Below are 20017 nucleotides of genomic sequence, written 5' to 3'. Positions count from 1 at the left end.
CCTAATTGGTCAGATAACATTTTTCCAGCTTCTAAAAAAAAAAAGTATAATCATGTGGGGTCAATTAAATTCCAACCAGAATTTATAGAGGTAAAAAAACAGGGGCACTATGAAAGTTCTCCTTATTTAGAGTAATGCTTATGTTTTATGGTCTGTTGTACGACGATGTCATGTGCCAAAAACATCTACCAGACACAGTCATACTCAGTGGTGGAAAGTAACGTTGTACGGTACTTAAGTACTTAAAAATGTTCTAGATACTTTAACTCCTACTACACTACATCTCAGATGCAAATGTTGTACTTTTACTCCACTAGTCACTTTCTAGATTATTTCTACATTGCTGTATTGATACTTTTACTTACAGTAAGTAAAACATGCGAGTACTTTTTCCACCACTGGTCATACTTCATGACAAAGTGTAGTCGGTCTTTGTTGACCTCCTGCTGGCTGCATATTCTTTGAGACACACATACGGGAATTTTGGGGCATGTCCGAAACCGCCATTGCTTCATGGGGTGAAAACAACACAGCTTACAATTATTCTTTAGTTGTGTCTGAGAGGCTAAATGTCATCAAATGGTGGTCCGTGGCTCAAATGCAGAGCAAATAATAGGTCTTGTTATGAAAAAACTACTGGCCTACTGGCTCATTCTCGAACGTGACGCATGCATAGTCAGAAGAATACCTTGAACTCCAGCTCCATGCCGGTGACGTTCTCGCCGCCCTCGATCTGCGTCAGCTTCTGTATGTAGGCGTAGAGGTTCCTGGCCGGCACTTCGGTGGTGCCGCAGTTGACGGCTTCCTGGAGCGCGTCGTGGATGAACACGTACTGGTCCTCCGTCTGCACCATGTAGTTGCGCTGCGCGCGCATCAGCGTCACGTGGCCGTAGATGTCCACGGTCTTCTCGTGCTTGATGCGCTCCAGCATGGCGTCGATCACGATGAAGCAGCCCGTGCGGCCCACCCCGGCGCTGCAGCCATCGCCCAGCGGACACGTCGAAGTTGGAGGAAGGAGTGGGGGTTGGGGGGGGGGGGGGGGGGGGGGTATGGGAAGAATGACATTATTTTCCGGCAACGTTTAGCAAACAATGGGTTGGGAACCATTTTTGGGTAATGGGCCCAATCTAATAACCTGACTCTAACTGACAGAATGTATATACTGCTCACAAATGTATATATAAGCTCACAAAGTTTGGATCTTGCACGGGGAGACCCTACATTTCTGTTGTGGGTCTCGGGCTGTGTGGCTTCCAGCCCGGGACCCTGGGGTTGCAAGTCACTCTCCTTTCTAAATAAACAAAAACCGCCCTGAATGCCAACACATGCCTGAGGTCATCTAGGGCTTGCACAATTTTTTAAACGACGGTCTTTCTTTTGTCAGATCTGGACATGGATTATCAGCACTCATTGGGCATCGCCGCAAAAAAGCTGGATCCTAGCTAATGTATACTGTACATCTGCACCACTCAGCAAAAAGAACAGAGAAACTGATGCCGTTATAATCTGTTATTTTTGGCAAGCACCATTATGAATTAGCCATTTGTCATCATCTGTGTCAGTCATGGATATAACATGTTCTCGCTTCCATCCTAATCTCTAACCTTTGCTCCTGCGGCCCTGTTGACCAAATGCCACGTCAGGCAGCGCAGTGAGCAAGCATGCTCGCTAATGCCAGTGGCGACGGCGAATGCCAATAGGTGAGCACCCGTCTCTGCCAGGCTTGCCACAGGTGGATGTAACCGTTGTTCTCTGAGCGCATATACTCCAATCTGAAGTGGGCACGCTGAGTGGAGGTGAAAGGCATGGCGGTCGATGCCATGTGGTGAGCTCCCTGCTGGCGCTGCCATCAAATCTCCCCCCTCTCCTCTCCGCACCCCACCTGCGCTCTTCAACCCATCACAGCTAATCACCCGCTCGGCAGCACCATTTAACCTTTATCTCCAAGCTTTGAAAGGCTCCCACTAAAACGGCTGCGTGCCCGCACGCACGCACACACACGCTCACACTCGCGTACACACATGCATACGTGCGACACACGCACAGTATTGAGAGTGCGGCGTACGAGGGCCCCCGGTAAATTTGTCGAGCGACTTCTGAGAAGAGCAGCTGACTTCAATTAATGCAGTTAGATTAGCACAGTGCACTAAAACGTATAATGGCTTTAGAGGAGCCACTGAAAGGCATTAAGACTCTCCATGGCACATTTTCACATTAGTGCTTTAAATCTAAATTGTAGTGAAAGTGAAAGGAAAAAAAGGAAAAAGAAAAGAAAATGCAGAAATTAGTCTGAAATAAGAGTGAGGCCTTTTTGTAGGGTCTCTGATGAGGTCCGATTAATTTGACCCATGTTGCGTAACCGTGTCCAGATGTAAGACTACCGAAAAATGTCGGGACTCTGGACGGCCATCACGCCACACGTTCTCCGAAAGTGCCGCGGCATACGAGTTCCGTTCCCACCGTGCTTTATTAAGTGTGCAGAGACACGGCGGCGTTAAGTCCCCCCATTTCAGTACTCCGGCGGCAGTGCACTGACAGGCCTAGCTTGCGCTCGGCGCTCTAATGTAAATAGGTTATTCAATCCATTAAGCCAACATGCCTACGAGGTGTGAGCGACACACTCCAACCTCCTCCTTCTGACGGAGCAGTTGTTTTTCATTTGTTCTGAGAAAGGGGTTGGGGTGGGAGCGGCGTGCGTGCGGGTATGGGGTTGGAGTAGAGTGAATCTCCCGGGGGCTAAGTCTGGCTAATGTGCCATGGTGCAGTGGAACTGCACTACGAATGGAATAAAGACTTTATATGGGAAGTCATTGGCTTTAACAAATTATCTTATGATAACTTTCAAAATGGCTGACGTCGGCATCTTTTCCCCACCACTTACATTAGACACTTTCTCGCAGCTCTAGAGAAATGATGTTGCCGCTTGAGAGTGCATGTTTGCGTGCGTCTTATCCGTCCTGCATGTGCGAGTTTCCGCACGTCTCTGTGTGCAAGCTTGTTCACGTGTCAAGAGTCAAGACGTTGAGGTGGGTGCAAAACGGAACCAAATGGACCCGTTAGGTACACTCTCAGAGTTAAATTAACTTTGATTTTACAATATACATTGGGGCCCCAGAGGTAGAAATGCCATTAAATGGGGGTCTGTAGACTAATTATGCATGTCAAACTGGGGGTCCCTTGAAATTCAACAGGTTGAGAATCACTGCTAGAGCTGTAAAAACCTTCTCTTATGGGCGGTCCCTGGCTGAGGCATATCTTTTTAAATGGGGGTCAGCAGGATAATTTGTGTCAATTTGGGGGTCCTTGACATGACAAAGTTTGGGAACCACTGGTCTAAGGAATAGAGCCGGACTGATACGTATATTGGCCATCATTTGACTTTGACGACATCGGTATCGGCAACTATGCAGCTGATCTGTCCCAATTGGTAACCACTTTCAACCTGTGTGTGTGTACGTTTAAAATGTATATTTCAAGATTAGCGGTCTACGACAAAATCGGAATCGGACAAGGTTCGGGGCTCCACTCAGGAATATTTGGTCAATGAATCACTTCCAGGTCTGGGAACACCACAGGCCTTTGGGAGGTGGAAATGGAATCCGTCTCTCTCCCTCTCTCTCTCTCTCTCTCAGCCTCAGCTGTTTCCAATCCGTAACTGTTTTACAGTCCGGTCCTGAACGTGGGAGACTGATGACCTGCGAGAGAGCAAGTGACAAGAATGACAGCACCAAGAGAGCCAGAGAGATGGAGGAAGGAGAGGATGAGGAAGGGTGGAGCTGTGTGTTATGCAGCGAGCGGCCGGGGGGCTGGGGAACGGGCGGAGCTGTGTGTTATGCAGCGGCCGGGGGGCTGCATGGGGAACGGAGAGCGTGACACAGCCAGTTGTCTCGTCTCGTCTGTTATCGACAAGCAAGAGAGAGAGGCTGTGCAAAGGGGGGAGGGGAGATTGGGAGTGAGAAAGGAAGACCGAGAGAGAAGGGAGGGATAGGGAGAAAGATAGAGAGAGAGAGAGAAAGCCAGCGATGGGACTGTACATTTGGCAGTTGAAGGGATGAGATACGTTAGAGAGAGAGAAAGCCAGCGATGGGACTGTACATTTGGCAGTTGAAGGGATGAGATACGTTAATGACCTGACACCGCTGCTTCAGCCATCCGCAGCCAGCTGCTTTGGACGCAGACAGACATTAAGTGTCAGGCTAACATGTTTTGTCAAAGTTTGGGGAAATAAGGGCCCCAGAGAGAGAGAGAGAGAGAGAGAGAGAGAGAGAGAGAGAGAGAGAGAGAGAGAGAGAGAATGTACTGTGTAAAAATACAGCTGCAATGGGCATAGAGAAGATAAAGCCCAAACAGCAGTAAAAGCAATTACATTATGTATTGTTACCAAATCTATGGCTGTCAGCCATCCTGTCAAGTCACTGCAGTTTCACTGCCTCGCCCATTAAATACACACTCCCAAACTGCCAAAATGTGTGCCTAAAATTCACCCAAGTCTGTGCAAAGCTATTAATAAAGTAAATAGAATGTAATTTTCCATGTAATTTCTTACGGACAACACGGTCAATAATTAGTGCTCTACTTCTATTAGTGTCGTTGCCACTGGGAAGATCTAAGCCACGAAGATGGAAACTTGCCTTTTATTTGATTTTGATATCTGTCAAACCAAAACATTGGTTAATCCTCAACAAAACACAATGGTGTTCCATGTCAAAGCAAAAGCCAGAGGTAAAAGACCAACTAACCCCTCACAAAGAGTCGATTAACGGCATGGCCTTCCATGTATCCATCTTTAGATAAGACAGTATTTTACTGTCTATGTTGAAGTAGTTTGAAAACAAAGCACACAGCTGTAAATATAGCGAATCTACAAGCTCAGTCACAACATCGAGGATTGGCCACTTAGAAAACCCCATGGCATTTGCAGTCTTAACTAGTTAAACATTATATACTTGGGTGTACGTCAAATAAATATAGCAAAAATGGACACGCTCTGTATTTGTTTAGTGCATTATGTATGCCATGCCCAGATTAGGGCTGATATGGCACATATGTCTTTACAGTGTAAAGTGAAAAATTGATTCATATAATGTGAAATAAATACAGTGGAACCATGGGTGACACATGGGTCACAGAAAAGGGCATGCAATGTGGCATTCAATCATGACCTTTTTGACTTCCTGTTTGCACCCATAACGCCTGTGTAGCCCCAGCTGTATCCAATACAACCAAACACTCACTTTCTTTTAAATAGCCGATTCTACGAGCTCATAATGTGTCGCATTGCAACTCATGCAACGCATGTAATGCATTGTGAGCTTGTAGATCACCTGTTTAGGGAATAGGGATAAAATAGGGGTTAAGTAGATACACTGATTTTGATGCCGTTAACATTTTCTCTCTGTTGACCCCCTGGAATAAATACATTGAATAATCAAGAAGTGCATTTTTTTTAAACACAAACAAATCAACATATAATAAACTAATAGTTATTTTAGTCTGATTAACTACGTACTTAAGCCACATTGTATACTTCACTGTGCAATTATGTTGCACAAGAATAAATAGCATTGCATAGTAGATCGGCTATTTTTTGCCATCTAAAAAAGAGGAATGCAAATAAATTGATTGTTTTATTAAAGTTGATTCTAATTTTTTATAATCACTTACACTGATTAATTTATTCAATTAACTGTTAACACCATGTAACGATCAGGAGAGAGTGAGCTCTAAAACAGCAAGACATGGATGCATTTTTATTAACAGCCCCCCCCCCCCTACCCCCACGGTGCTGCTATGGGAAGGAATTCAGTGTTGGCCAACTTCCAAAGCCGGTTTTATGATTTAATATTTTTTTATAGCACGCGCAACATAAAATGATCTGCTTGTTAAAACACAAATGCAGATGTGCTTCTATGAGAAAGTCCCTTTGCCCAGTTTAAAAAAAACAGTTTTTTTGGCGTCAGTTAGCCAGTACTGCTCTCTCTGGATACCAATAAAACTCATATCTTTTAGGGCAAATTTGTTCGTCATTTGACAAGATCCTCAGATAATCTTATGGCTGCAATACCACTGTAGCTACTAGCTATAGGGAAATCATTTCTCTTCATTAACCCCTGGCTGTATAAAGCCCTCTGAGCTTCATTAGGAAGGCTGGGAAAATGTACATGAGGACGTGTTCTCGCCAGGTAATGACAGTTGCTTCTGCTCCAAAACCAAGAGATGTTAACCACTTATTATTTCACTTAAATGGGCGCCATGGGGGGGGGGGGGGGGGGGGGTGCTACCCTGGCTGTAGAACCTTAAAATCCTCCATATTACTGAGAATGACAAAACAACCATATTTTGCCCTTAACCACATAAACCCTGGTGTTTCTCACAGTTTTCAAGCTTGCATCGCAACTCATTGTGAACTTGTAGATCGGCTATTTTGGCCTTTGTGGTACGACCAAGTATAGACCGCTTAAGTGGTCAAATAATACTTGGGAAATCCCAGGCCACTGGGGATGACGTTGGAGCTAAATGGCCCAGTATGACGCAAGAGTGAAATGACCACCGGGTGAATATGGTCAACACAGAGGAAACCTGCCACTGATGGCTACAGTACAGCATAGGTGGACACCTCTCCACTGTCCTGTTGGTGACATGCACTCTCTTAACGTTCTGAAAATTGTGTTCTCTGTCTTGTGGGAGTGACAACAAAGCTTCAAAATCAATAGCCGCTCGAGACGCAGAGCCCACTTTCCGTCCGACCACGTCAAATTAATTCTGCTTCCCTCGACTCCGGGGGCCATTACAAATGAAATGACTGTGTGTGTGTGTGTGTGTGTGTGTGTGTGTGTGTGTGTGTGTGTGAGTATGTGACACATGCGACGCGTGCACAATCCCAGTCTTATTTGAAGTACACCAAAGGCAACGATGACGGCGCTGATACATGAACAAGCGTCTGTGAGTAAATTGCACGGAACTGCTGCTGGGCGTATCTAAGAGGACACATGTTCTAAATATTTGCCTCAACTGCTACTGCTTTTTTCTATGGATTACTCACCCCATGGAGAATTTATATCCCTAGTATACTGTAGTGAGCTGGTCATCAGATTATTGGAATGCGACAAGAACAAAAACATATCCAAGAATTGGATATGTCCATGGGGTCAGTTGGGGGTGAACTATCACTTTAACTCTTTTTCTGCCCGCTAGGTGGTAGCATAAGCACAGCTAACATGTGCCAACCATGGACTCCCATTCTACGAGCCTCTGTTTCATGTCCGGGTTATCGGGGAGGTGTGGGGGCTGTTGTTGTTGAGCAGTGATCGTTAGCATTAGCGCATACCCCTCAGCACTCAGAAACGGTTACCTGTCCGGAGCGATGCGAGACAAAGTCACAAATGAAATCCGATCATCGGATGCGCGACGGACAGCGCTCGGAGCTTTAGAGATACGGGGCTTGTAACCCTAATAGCAGATCTACAAGATCACAATTCTCCTCACAATGTCTATTTTTCAAATAATACCATACTTGTGGGAACAGTCTGACCTCAGAAATACAAGTACACGCACGCACATGTGCACACACATGCGCGCACGTGCGCGCACGACTGCATGGCTGCATGACTGTACGACTTCTTGTTTGATCTGTTATGTTTGTTACAAGGATCCATTCTCTCTGACATACTATACATGTAAATTCAACAATTACATGGTAAACGGCCATGGTCGTTGCACTTGTCCTTCCTGTGGACGACACCCAGACAAAAATAATTAATCAGTGGCTCAGGAAAGTGTGCCGTCCAGTTAATTACATGCTACACAAATCCATCCCCCCCCCCCCCCCCCCCCCCCCTTCTGCCCTTGTAGAGTTTTATTTAGACTTGTTTGTGTGTGTACAAACAACACTCTCAGCAAAACAAAGATAGGGGAAATTTCCGGGCTGTCTCCAGTTTAATGAATTCCATTGCTGCTGCAGCTGCGGTGGAAATCTATATAACAAAGAGGGAAAAAAAGAAAAAAAGAGAAGAAAACGTCTCTGCCAAGGAACAGGGCTCAGATCCTTGCCCTGAGAAAACGGCACAAAACGACAAAAATTTTGTTTCGTATGTACTGTATGTTTCATAATGCATTTCGTGTGCATTTTTACTAACCATATATACGATGTTGCACCCCAGTGTCGTGCACCACAAATAGCTGATCTACATGTTCAGAACAGGTCTCACGCGACCCGTTCTGAGCTTGAAAAGCGTCTATTTTCGGTGCGCGGCACGATGCACATTCCAAGTATAAATCAGGTTAGAAGCATGGCTGTAGCCATGCTTGAATCTGATAGGGGGCCAGAGGAATTATAAAGGCCCCGTCTTCAGAGTGACACTAATTCCCATATTCTGCTTCATCCTAAAAATAAAAATAAAAAAAAGTCCAGGGTTTTCAATTTTAACTGATTCGGCAACTAGCTCTAATTAACATCAGCATGTGGCAATTCTAATTCTTTGGTAATCCCCCCGCCGCCGCCGTGTCAATTTTTGTCAGTTTTCTGACACAAAGTTTGTATCTACTGTAGTACACTTCATTTTCACACCCTCATTTTCTTTTCATTTTTTGGTCTGGAGGTCTCCCTTTTTTTTCCTTTCTTTCGCTGATCCTCTGAAGTCCTCCCAAGTTGAGAGGAGTCAGAATTAAGTCTGTGTGCCTCCTCCTCCTCCTATCTCTGTGCTCTCTCACTACTGGGAGTCTGGTCCGTTTGTGTTCGCTTGAGGAGTGTGAAGTCTCTGCTTTATGTATTTCAGCTGCAATAACCCCAGGGATAAGCCGAGGAGTTGTGGGACCATTGATGCGCGACATGTCGGTGCCGTGGCGAGGAGGGCCTGTGCAACGTCTGCGTGTTTAGTGTGTGGGAAGAGATGCTGAAAGTTTGTGCCAAGGGCAGTGACACCAGTAATCGTCGCGCTCAGTTGTGTCACAAACACCTTCAGATCTAAAGTAACAGCCATGAAAGCCAGCCGGATGACTCCCTTTGGCTCACAGGAGGAAAGCCAGGGATAGTCACCGTTTTTGTGTTTGTTTTTTTACTCCGTCTTTTTTTTTCTCTTCCTCCTATCCTCCTTCCTTCTAGATCTATTACCAGCATGAATCTGATTCATTATTCAGATTTATTATCGCGTGGAGCCGTGGACAGAAAGTAGACACAGGCACTTGACAGAACAATAAAAAAAGTACTTAAACACAATCAGTAAATCTGTTTGTTCAGGGTTTAAACAGGCCCAACATGATGTTTCAGTATTACTACATGCCATGCATCATAATTTAAGTTGAGGTAAATGGAAAATGCCTCTTTGTATTCTTGAGATCTGCGCTTATGTAGGCTTGAACTATCCAATTTCAACCAATGATATCATGACATCCACCCATCAATCAATTTTCAGTTGTCCATGTTTGCTTTGCCCATTTCACAACGTTCAAATCAAATTCCGTCCAATGTTACAATACAGTCTGTCCTGTTTAACTCTGAAATACATCATGCTACGGAAGGTTAGGCTATCCACCATCACTGTCGGGACTTTAATACTACGTAGTTGTTTCTGCATGCAGTATACCAGCTCAGTGGCATTAGTTGATATTTTCCGCCATGAGACAGGGAGGTCAGGTCAGGGTTAGAATAGTCCCCACACTTTGGGCCGTTTTTGTTATAATATACTGTATATATATATATTATTCGTGTGTCTCACCTGCAGTGTACCACCATAGGTCCTGCATCTGGAGGGTTGCAGGCTTTGACTCGTCTGAGGAAGGCCAGGAATGGCGTGGGGTGCTCAGGCACCCCGTGGTCTGGCCATGCCGTAAACTGGAACTGCCTGACCTCTCTCTTCTCACTGGAGCCGTTCTGAGACAGTGAGAACAAAGAATTACTGATACATCCCATGCTATCCCTCATCCCAACGGAAATTGTAAATGCATTGCTAGTGCGATTGATGGAGTCGTATTTAAGACCCCTATCTTTGGATAAAAAAGTGGTCCTTTCCTGTTTGTCCCTAATGTAGCCTGGCTAAAGCCAGACGCGAATCAGCCGTTAGAAGCCTGCCGGCGGATATGATTTGAGTCTGGCTAATTAGCCAGGCTATCTCTAATGGGCTGTGTGCACCGAAAGTGTTTTTCTGAGTTTTATTTTATTTTAAATAGTGCATTTATATAGCGCCTTTATCCAAGGCGCTTTACATAGATTGTGCATTACATTCACCCATTCACACACATTCATACACCGATTGCGGCGGAAGCCATGCAAGGTATACCAACCAGCACATCGGGAGCAATTTGGGGTTCAGTGTCTAGCCAAAGGACACTTTGACATGTAGACAGGAGGAGCCGGGATTCGAACCGCCGACCCTCTTGAGCCACAGTCGCACCCAGCGAGTTTCCAGCGCTTTTCTGCTATGCCTTTTCTACAGTATGGTAAAGACATGTGCAAGACGAGTGCTCTTCCCAATGCCGTGCATGGTGTTTCTCATGTCCACCATTTTTTTGGTGGAGTGCCTTGGGTGCCTCAAGTAGAAAATAGTTCAGCCCTCTGCGTACTGTAGTTCGTGCAGTAAGTGTAAATGCACATGCTTATTCTTAGCTTAACGTCAACTTACTTTATAAAGTGCAAACGTCCTGACACAGTACGTGGCCAGCTCCACTGTGTCCAGCAGCGTGACCTGAATGAGACCATATGTCTCTGTCCCTCTCGTGGGCCAGTACTGGTCACATTTCACCTGCAACACAGGGCAGAAATAACATCACACCAAGCATAGTTAGGGGTTGCTGTCGGGTGAAAATCTTGTATGAACTGTTACTTCAGGAAACTTTGGTTAAATATTTATAAAACCATGCAAGGCGTTATAAGTTTTGCCAGGCACTGTTTTATGACAAAGTACAGGCCAGGGTATTCATTTAAGAGAAGAAAAAACCCCTTGAAATATGGAGAAACAGGGTTTATGAACGACAGTGACAAAATAAAGTTAGGAACCTAAGCTCTCACTCGTCTCTGCCAAAACATTCCATCCTCTATTCATATAAAATCTGTTCTAATATTGGCAAAACAAATACATATCACAGTTTATACAGACCAGGTGCGATTTCACAGTCAAGAAATAAGCTTGAGAGAGTTGGATGGGGGCAGACTGCTATTTATTGTTCTGACAGGCTCTATAATTGCAATCATAACTGCAGTTTTCCAATCATATTACAGGCTTGGGTTTATTATGATTATACAGCTTTGTTGCCCAGTGAACGGCCAATAAAACACTGTTCCATTACAGTAATTGTTTAGCTGCCAAAGAGACGCCCTGCTAATACAGTGGAAGGAAATGACAGATGCAGATGTTTGACCTAATACGGGCTATTCCTAACGTGGGAAAACCTGTATGTCCAAAACTGTTACTTTTCAGGAAATGAATGAATTAATCCAATGTAGTTGTTATTTAGTCACAAACGTTGGTTAATTATTTTAAGTGGTTAAATAATATTCCACTGACAACACACTTAATAACCACTTTCACTATAGAAACTGAAATCCATAATTTTGCGAGCTTGTTCAACTACTATTTCTCCAAGTTTTGCATGACACTTTTGTATGATGAAGTAGAGCACTTTGAATTAAAATTTGCAAAAAGTTATGGAGATATGAGATTTCTCCCACGACAGCAATGATAAGTTTGTGCGAGAGCAAGCTATAGCGTAGTTTCAAGGACTCAGCACAATCCATATATTAATGATGATGATCAAGTGCTTTTTCATGGCTGAATATAAAAGCAACTGGTTGACCAGCATTAATAATAAAATATGATATTGATGACGGAGGGAATGGAGGGATTCCGATCTGGATATGCAAAACATAAAGATAGCTAGCTCATCACATGCTATGCAGAGAGGACGATACGAGTTAATCAATACGCCGTTGGCACCAACAAAAGCTCCAAATGTCAAGTGTGCGTGTGTGCGTGCGTGTGCGCACTGTGCGGGCGTGCGTGCGTGCATGTGCGTCTTCTGTGTGGAGTTCCACCTATCATGACCATAAGAGGGATCGATTACTAATCAATTATTTTATTAAATGATCCAATATCGTAAAAAGGGCTGTCAGGGCCCTTTCGTTTTCTTTCTTTCTTTTTCATATAGCTCTGGCAGATTCGTCTGGTTTCCAGCTGGCTATACTAATACCGCACACACTACAAAATAGTTCATTCACCGTACACTTTCCAAGGTCAACATCGATCAGCCTTCCTGTCAAAAACAAGTTCTTGGAAAAGGCAAAAAGTAAATCATTGCTGCCTGTCGCCCCCAACTGAACTATTTTCGCTTTTGGAGTAGTATTTCACATACAGCCTACCTATTGGTTTATTAAAGTCTGGGCGGGAACCCCTTTTGGTGTTTTAATTATGTTATACTTTAGCTATTGAAAAATAGCAGATCTACAAGCTCATAGAGCGGCACAGAGTGCCGCGCTACGAGCTTGTAGATCTGTTATTTTTTGCTGCCTAGATTTGTTTGTTTGTTTTAAAACGTGTAAAATAATGTAACTTTTTTATATTTAAAAAAATATCTTTTGAAATAAATATGTATTTTCCTTAAATGTGTGTTACTCTTGTCGTGACCCATGAATGGGTCCCGGCCCACTGATTGGGTGCTGTACAAGGTTCCCAAACAAAGTAAGCAACGGAATGCGCAGACGAATGAAGACTGGATGGAGGATGCAAGCTTTTGTATCCATGACCTCTTAGTAGACAAACTAATGTTTGGTTTGGTGTTTTTCTAAAAAAAAAACTTTCACCATCTCACCTCGAGGAGTGAGTGGGTGGGTGGTAGGACGATGATGACTTTAACCCATTTAGACCCGAGTTAAAAACATTCACTTTGAAAGAATATATATTCAAAGATTTGCGACACATTTTTAAGACCACTCGGTGGCGCACTATGAGCTTGTAGATCTGCTATTTTTCAATAGCTAAATTATAACATAATATTTAAAACACCAAAATTGAATTAATTCTAAATTTGGAAAAACATTTTGAATATAATACAGAGAAGAAAAGGATGTGTGCTGTATGTGTATCGGTATAGAGGGGAGAAAGCAGGGGACCAAGTAAAAATACTATTGGTTCTCAAAATCCAGGGGTGCCTGAGAGGCTTCTGCATGGACCCGTCTGATACAAAGGGACACTACAGGTCTGTTCCATTTGTACCCTCTCAGGGTTATATGGTGGTCCTTGAAATTAAAACCTTTGAGAATCACAGGGGTTCAAGACTGATACAGAATACATTTAAACCGCCGCTAATATATTCATGCTTATATTTCCTACCCTGGACCTCTCCTCCAGTTTAGTCATCATGACGATGTTGGCACTTCTCTGCTCCCAGATCATTCTCCAGAAGTCCCCGAATGTCTCTGGCAGAGAGCCCTGGGTGGCGATGTAGGCGTTCTGCTTCCTGTAGCCATCAATGTAGTTGGCATTGATGTAATCACTGCCGGGGATGCCTGGAGTAAGAGACAGCCAACGCTTTAACACCGTTGAAGTGCATCTCAGTTCATTGTTGAGGATTGTCATAGTCTATAGATAGAACGAAGCACACTATTTATGACACAAGACATACTGACATAGCATTCAATCCAATGTCTATTTTTGGCTGATGTTGGGGTTCACATTTAAAGGACCTTCCAACCTTATCCTACTATAAATGCACCAAGTCTCCGTATGTGTGTATGTACGTACTGTACGTCTGTAATCCACGTAACCCGAGAACAGTTTGTCCCACTGACTTAAGATTTGGCACACACGTTCCACACCACAGTGCCCGGCCTTGAGTCGGTCGGATACACCGTTGTCCAGAACCAGCACAAAAGCCTCTGAACAGGGCCCAAATTAGCCAATTGGTCATCCGTAGATCTCCACACACAAAGCTGACATCACAATGATGTTCTGACATCTGCATAAACTCCATATTTGGGCATGCCTGACAAATAACTCCTAATATGGGCATAGAAGGTACACAGACATAATAACTGGGTGGGACATGCATTTCCAACTTGCATCGTTCCAAGTAGGCTAGTGCCCAACGGACACCGTTCTAGTCTTCATAAATGGTCCTCGCAATTGCTCATTATAAGATATATAAAGCAACATTTCTCTCTACTCACTAGGTTTGGAAAGTGTTTTATTGAAGCAGAGTGACTATACAAAAATGGTGCCATTTTATAATATCAGTTAGGAGAAGGTTGAAAAATGGGTGGCGTGTTTCTATAACATGATGCATTTTGCGGGTAAGCATCCTGCCCGGCACACCATGTCTGGCATCACATCAACCCGATTTATATTTCCTGCTGTTTTACCGTAAGCACAGCGAACAAGAAGGGCAATGTTATGGCCCGAATAAGGGCATGGGCTAAAAGCCTGCAAGAAAAGCTTGTCGTTTTTATATTCAGATTTAACCCCATTGACATCACCGGTGTAAACCTTTCAGCACGACGTTGGTGGCGCTTTGGAGACACAGAAGACTGCTGGCTCTGTGTCTGTGACTACAGAGATCATGTTGAAAATTGACATTGGGGGTTGTTAAACAGACAGCAGCACATTGCAGAGAGGGGTGGACGGACAGGTGTGGGCAGAGACAGTGACATATAGACAGAAAGATGTGTATAACAGTAATTAACCTTGGTTGTTTTACACACACAGAAAAGCCAATAAACGACTCGAAAGGTAGTGGCTTGGCCGTTAGTCAAATCAATCTAATTCTCCATCTATTGGCAGTTAGCGGGCGATGTAATGTCAGATGCAGTTAGTCACGAGGTTCAGGTGGTCTCATAGTAAGTTCCCGTGGCATTGGTTTGATAATGTATGAGGTTTGACCTGGTCTTTTGTCTGTATCAAATTGAATTGGCGAAGGCCACTCTGCCGGATGTGCATGTGTTGCTTTTTTGGTTTTGAATTGTCATTGGGCAGCCTTGACACAAAAAGGCAAAAAAGAAAAAGAACACTAGTGGCAGTATTAGCTGGTGTTCTTTTGTGATTGCAGTTTCTAACCCCCCTCCCCCACCCCCCCCCCCCCCCCCCCCCCCAAAAGAAGGCTTTGCATTTGCTATCTACATTCAAGTTAAATCCATAGTCTGTTTCCACTATCTACTACTAACTTAAATCCACAGATAAAGCTTAGTCTTTAAAACTCCCTTTCTGAATCAGCCACCACACACAAAGCAAAACAAATAAACAAACGAGAAAGTGTGTGTGTGTGTGTGTGTGTGTGTGGGGGGGGATCCTGGCAGACCAGTTTTCTTTCCTCTTTCTTTTTCTTGCCCTCCACTCCTTGCTGATTCCTGCTCCTCTTTGCTAGCGCTAAATGAAAGGCACCGCGGTGGAGCTGACAGCTAGTCAATGCTTCAGGACTGGCAGTTTGGGTGCACCGCGCACACATGGTCTACCAAGATAAGTCTCATCTGCATGGACGCCACGTCTCACCCAAACCCCTTCACTCCAACTCCCACTTCTTTTTCTCCCCCCACATCCCTCGGTCTCGCTTTTCTCCCAGGTAACGTATTCAGGGGGAGGAGGGAAAAAAAAAGAGAAAATGGAATATGAACATATTCAAAACCCCATCGTGCTTTTTCTTAAACGGCACCCAACCCCTTTTTTCCCTCCTTTTCCTCTCTCCTGCTGTGCGGCCAGGCGGCTGTGCATTTCTATGCCGGACAAGGGTTAAATACAATTAAGCTTGCCAGCTTTTCAAATTGAAAGGAAAAGGCAAAAGAGACATTATTTATTGTGGTTTAATGAGAACGAGGAGAGTTGGTAAAAGCATATTTGCTAAATGGTTTCAGCTGCACGCTGTCTGTCACTCAGGATTTGTATTAAAAAAAATGCAACCATCTTTTTCCCCCCACTGACTGTTAATACTGGTTAAAAACAAACACTGACTCAGGACTCAAACCTCCCCATAGCAAACAGAATGTTGTCATCAAAGGCTAAAATCTGTAACAGTTTGACATTTAAATGGGTTTTAAGATGGAAAAAGCTATTTGAAGTTAAGTTGTTCTTGCCGCATTGGTTTGCTGCACCTCAAGAAAATGTGACTACGTTCTGTTTTCTCGTCGTCTCACTAACACAACGATTCATGAGCGTGGCATGATTTTTCCAACAACTGGAAAAGAACCAGACAGTAGATTCAGAAGTTCCCCCACATTGCAGCATGGAAAGAAAGCCATATGGGCCCTGGAAACTTAAAGAGATTGAATTTTGTTTTGATATTCCTGATTTAGAAGCAGTGACCTCTTTTTGGAAGAGTTGCCCAGTGACTCAAGTCTGTCCATTTTAAGCAGCAAATCTTTACAGGGTTAAAAATAGGCTTGTTAACAGCTCCCATACTAAACATAGAACAAAGGAGAACAGACTGTTTACAGTATGAGTTCACAGACATTGGCATTGAAAGAGCAGCAGTGTTGTTTTTGTCGACTAAAACCAAGACGAAAAATGTTCGTCGACTACCTTTTTTTCACAGACAAAAACTAAATGGAAACTAACTGACAACTAAGCTATGATGACTAAAACTAAGACTAAATATACTGACAATTTCGTCAACAAATAAAAACTAGACAAAAAAGGGACTAATGGACAAGAGATCCAGTATAATTCATTTTACAATTAGTTATCTACAAGCTCACAACGTGTCGCGCTGTGATGCTGTAGATCGGCTATTTTCAGCAAGTGAAAAAAACATAATGTCGGCATTATGACGGCATCAAGGCCCGCCAAAATACAGTTTGTTCGACTAAATCAACTGTAGATTTCAACTGAAACTAGACTAACACTAAAACATTCCAGGTGACTAAAATTTTACTAAAACTAAATGAAAACTATTCAAGAGACTAAAACAAAAATAAAAATCTGCTGCCAAAAACAACACTGTAGAGCAGGGGTTTTGGGTGAGGGTATAGTGCCAGAGCATTGCAAAAATATAACATTTCAATGCGTGCTTTGTTGTTTACTACAATTCTGTATTATATAATTCATATTATAAGACTGATGTTGACTTAATAAACGTTTCTGTATTAGGTAATTCATATTACAAGGCTGATGTTGACTTACTAAACTGCAGCCTCCTGTATGCGAGTAGACACATTTATAACACTGTCATGCAGCATGTTTTATATAAACACATTCAGAATCAGATCTCTTCATACATATTATTAAGTAACAAGAGAGGAGTATAGCAGCATAATTTAACTAAACAAATGCAAAAGGGAATTACTTTAGATACCTGCGTGAACTTTGCAATTATATATGATGGACAGTTTGTTTCAGTTTGTTCTATGAATTTTTTATCTGTGGTTAAATTAATCATTGCGTCCAATCCTGGTGCCTGCCCACGCAAGCATGTTTAACCACATAATGGTGCAGTAAAGGGATATTTTTGGTTAAAATAAGCTGTTAAATAACTCTCTATTATGCTAGTAATCTAGTGTTTGTTCATTAACCCATTTTGGGGCGGGAACCGCTTTTGCTGTTTTAAGCATTATGTTATACTTTAGCTATTGAAAATATTTATTCCAGCCAGAGACACTGGGTATATACAGTACCAAGCCCCCAGAGACACTGGGTATATACAGTACCAAGCCCCCAGAGACACTGGGTATATACAGTACCAAGCCCCCAGAGACACTGGGTGTATACAGTACCAAGCCCCCAGAGACACTGGGTATATACAGTACCAAGCCCCCAGAGACACTGGGTATATACAGTACCAAGCCCCCAGAGACACTGGGTATATACAGTACCAAGCCCCCAGAGACACTGGGTATATACAGTACCAAGCCCCTAGAGACACTGGGTATATACAGTACCAAGCCCCCAGAGACACTGGGTATATACAGTACCAAGCCCCCAGAGACACTGGGTGTATACAGTACCAAGCCCCCAGAGACACTGGGTATATACAGTACCAAGCCCCCAGAGACACTGGGTATATACAGTACCAAGCCCCCAGGGACACTGGGTATATACAGTACCAAGCCCCCAGAGACACTGGGTATATACAGTACCAAGCCCCCAGAGACACTGGGTATATACAGTACCAAGCCCCCAGGGACACTGGGTATATACAGTACCAAGCCCCCAGAGACACTGGGTATATACAGTACCAAGCCCCCAGAGACACTGGGTATATACAGTACCAAGCCCCCAGAGACACTGGGTGTATACAGTACCAAGCCCCCAGAGACACTGGGTGTATACAGTACCAAGCCCCCAGAGACACTGGGTATATACAGTACCAAGCCCCTAGAGACACTGGGTATATACAGTACCAAGCCCCCAGGGACACTGGGTATATACAGTACCAAGCCCCCAGAGACACTGGGTATATACAGTACCAAGCCCCCAGAGACACTGGGTATATACAGTACCAAGCCCCCAGAGACACTGGGTATATACAGTACCAAGCCCCCAGAGACACTGGGTATATACAGTACCAAGCCCCCAGAGACACTGGGTGTATACAGTACCAAGCCCCCAGAGACACTGGGTATATACAGTACCAAGCCCCCAGAGCGGCTGGCCAACGTCCGCCGAGCCATGCATGAGGTGAACGGACGTTCAGTGACATCATGACGCAAAAGTGCGTGACGTAGAGTATGTCTCATCGTACGCCATGAGATAAGCCAACCAATCATATCGAGCCAACTAGTGGTACTAGCGGAAGATTTCCGGGTGATTCAAACGCCACTACTCAATTTCCATTGAAAATTCAAATACAGTAGCTGGGGAGCGGGGCTGTCCGCTCTCAAATTTATATATAACTCTATGGTATAGGGCTATACCCTCACAAAAAACATAGTTAGTCAGTTGCTGCGAGAGTGAGGTCTAGCCAACACCAACTCGGGATTCCTGGATTGCTGCCCTCCACGATTTCCTATCCAACATCAGGTTCTTGAGCTCTTCAGTGTTGTCAGCAAAGCTGTCGCGCCGCAGCACGTCTACATAGGTGGTACGCTTCTTTCCCCTCCTGGCTTTGCCCTGGGTTGGCTCCCATAGAAAAACATAATCGTAACATAACACGTATTCCTGGTCTCTACAGTATACTGCTTCCCAGACGCCTGATGGAGGATAAAACTCCCTGGGGAAACTCCCCCCTGCCATGTGATAAGAAGCGGCCTGCTCACTCCTCATGCATTGAAGGAAGCAACCTGGCAACCTATAGCAATCCCTCGCCAGGTTGGCAGAGGGAGAGCAGCGTCCAGGATTACAGTTTAGGCAATTGGCATTTGGGTGAAAAATGGGTTTGAAAATTCTCCTCGTCTCTCCAGCTCTTTAGTAACCAGAAAATACATTTTCAGTTCAGGATACCACTTTCCTCCAATCGGGAGAGATAACTCGCACAAGATACAGGATAGTATAATGAAAGTGAAAAATTGGAACAAGAGCACAAGCTAATGAATGACCTTTGTTTGATTATAATAATGGACAATAATTTGTAACGCATCTGACCTTAAGAGCTGGTTAGTGGTTACTGAACAAACACTCTATGTAGCAATGATTACTACCACAATATAAAACGTAAACTTTTTAACAAAACCTTTTTGTTTTGTTCTTTGGAACAAAATAATGTGAACAATTATTTGAACACTTCTGAATGTTTTCGCCACAGGGACACCAGGTTAAAGCACCATGGGTGCCTGGGCCTTCAGATGACCCCCGCAGTCAGTGCACATGTGAAAGACAAACTGAATTGTGCAAAAGTAGCCATCCACAAATCCTAATGTCAAATCCCAAGTGCCTTTTAACCCGGAGAACTCAATCAAAGTAAACAAAGACGCCTCATGCCGCCAGAAGGCTTTGTGGAGGCTTTGGAACAGAATGAAGATGTCCCATAAGTCCATCAAGCTGGCTGAGAGTTGCTCACTTCCGACCACACAAAGGCTTCAGCGTGGGCGTGCAGATGTGTTTATGTGTCCCGGCAGGCTAATGGGCTCCAGCGACACTCAGCTGTGTGTTCTTTTTGGGAGACTGTGAAT

The 20017-nt window shown here is 44.0% G+C and overlaps 1 protein-coding gene across 21 annotated transcripts in view; it reads right to left on the bottom strand.

Annotated features, from left to right (window-relative positions):
* Positions 1-20017, bottom strand: part of LOC308335689 (receptor-type tyrosine-protein phosphatase delta) — a 313079-nt gene that overhangs the window by 13265 nt on the left and 279797 nt on the right. For all 21 annotated transcript variants that reach the window (XM_080792822.1, XM_080792824.1, XM_080792838.1 and 18 more), the window contains 4 exons: positions 13320-13495; positions 10617-10736; positions 9714-9868; positions 689-974 (listed from right to left, as the gene is read on the bottom strand). In XM_080792822.1, the coding sequence (XP_080648948.1) occupies positions 689-974; positions 9714-9868; positions 10617-10736; positions 13320-13495 (737 nt within the window). The remainder of the gene's footprint in view (positions 1-688; positions 975-9713; positions 9869-10616; positions 10737-13319; positions 13496-20017) is intronic.

This window comes from Protomyctophum bolini (assembly GCF_963924005.1).
Source record: "Protomyctophum bolini genome assembly, chromosome: 20".
In the NCBI taxonomy this organism is placed as follows: Eukaryota; Metazoa; Chordata; class Actinopteri; order Myctophiformes; family Myctophidae; genus Protomyctophum; species Protomyctophum bolini.
The sequence above is the reverse complement of the archived record's forward strand: the minus strand, read 5'-3'. Positions and strand labels throughout refer to the sequence as shown.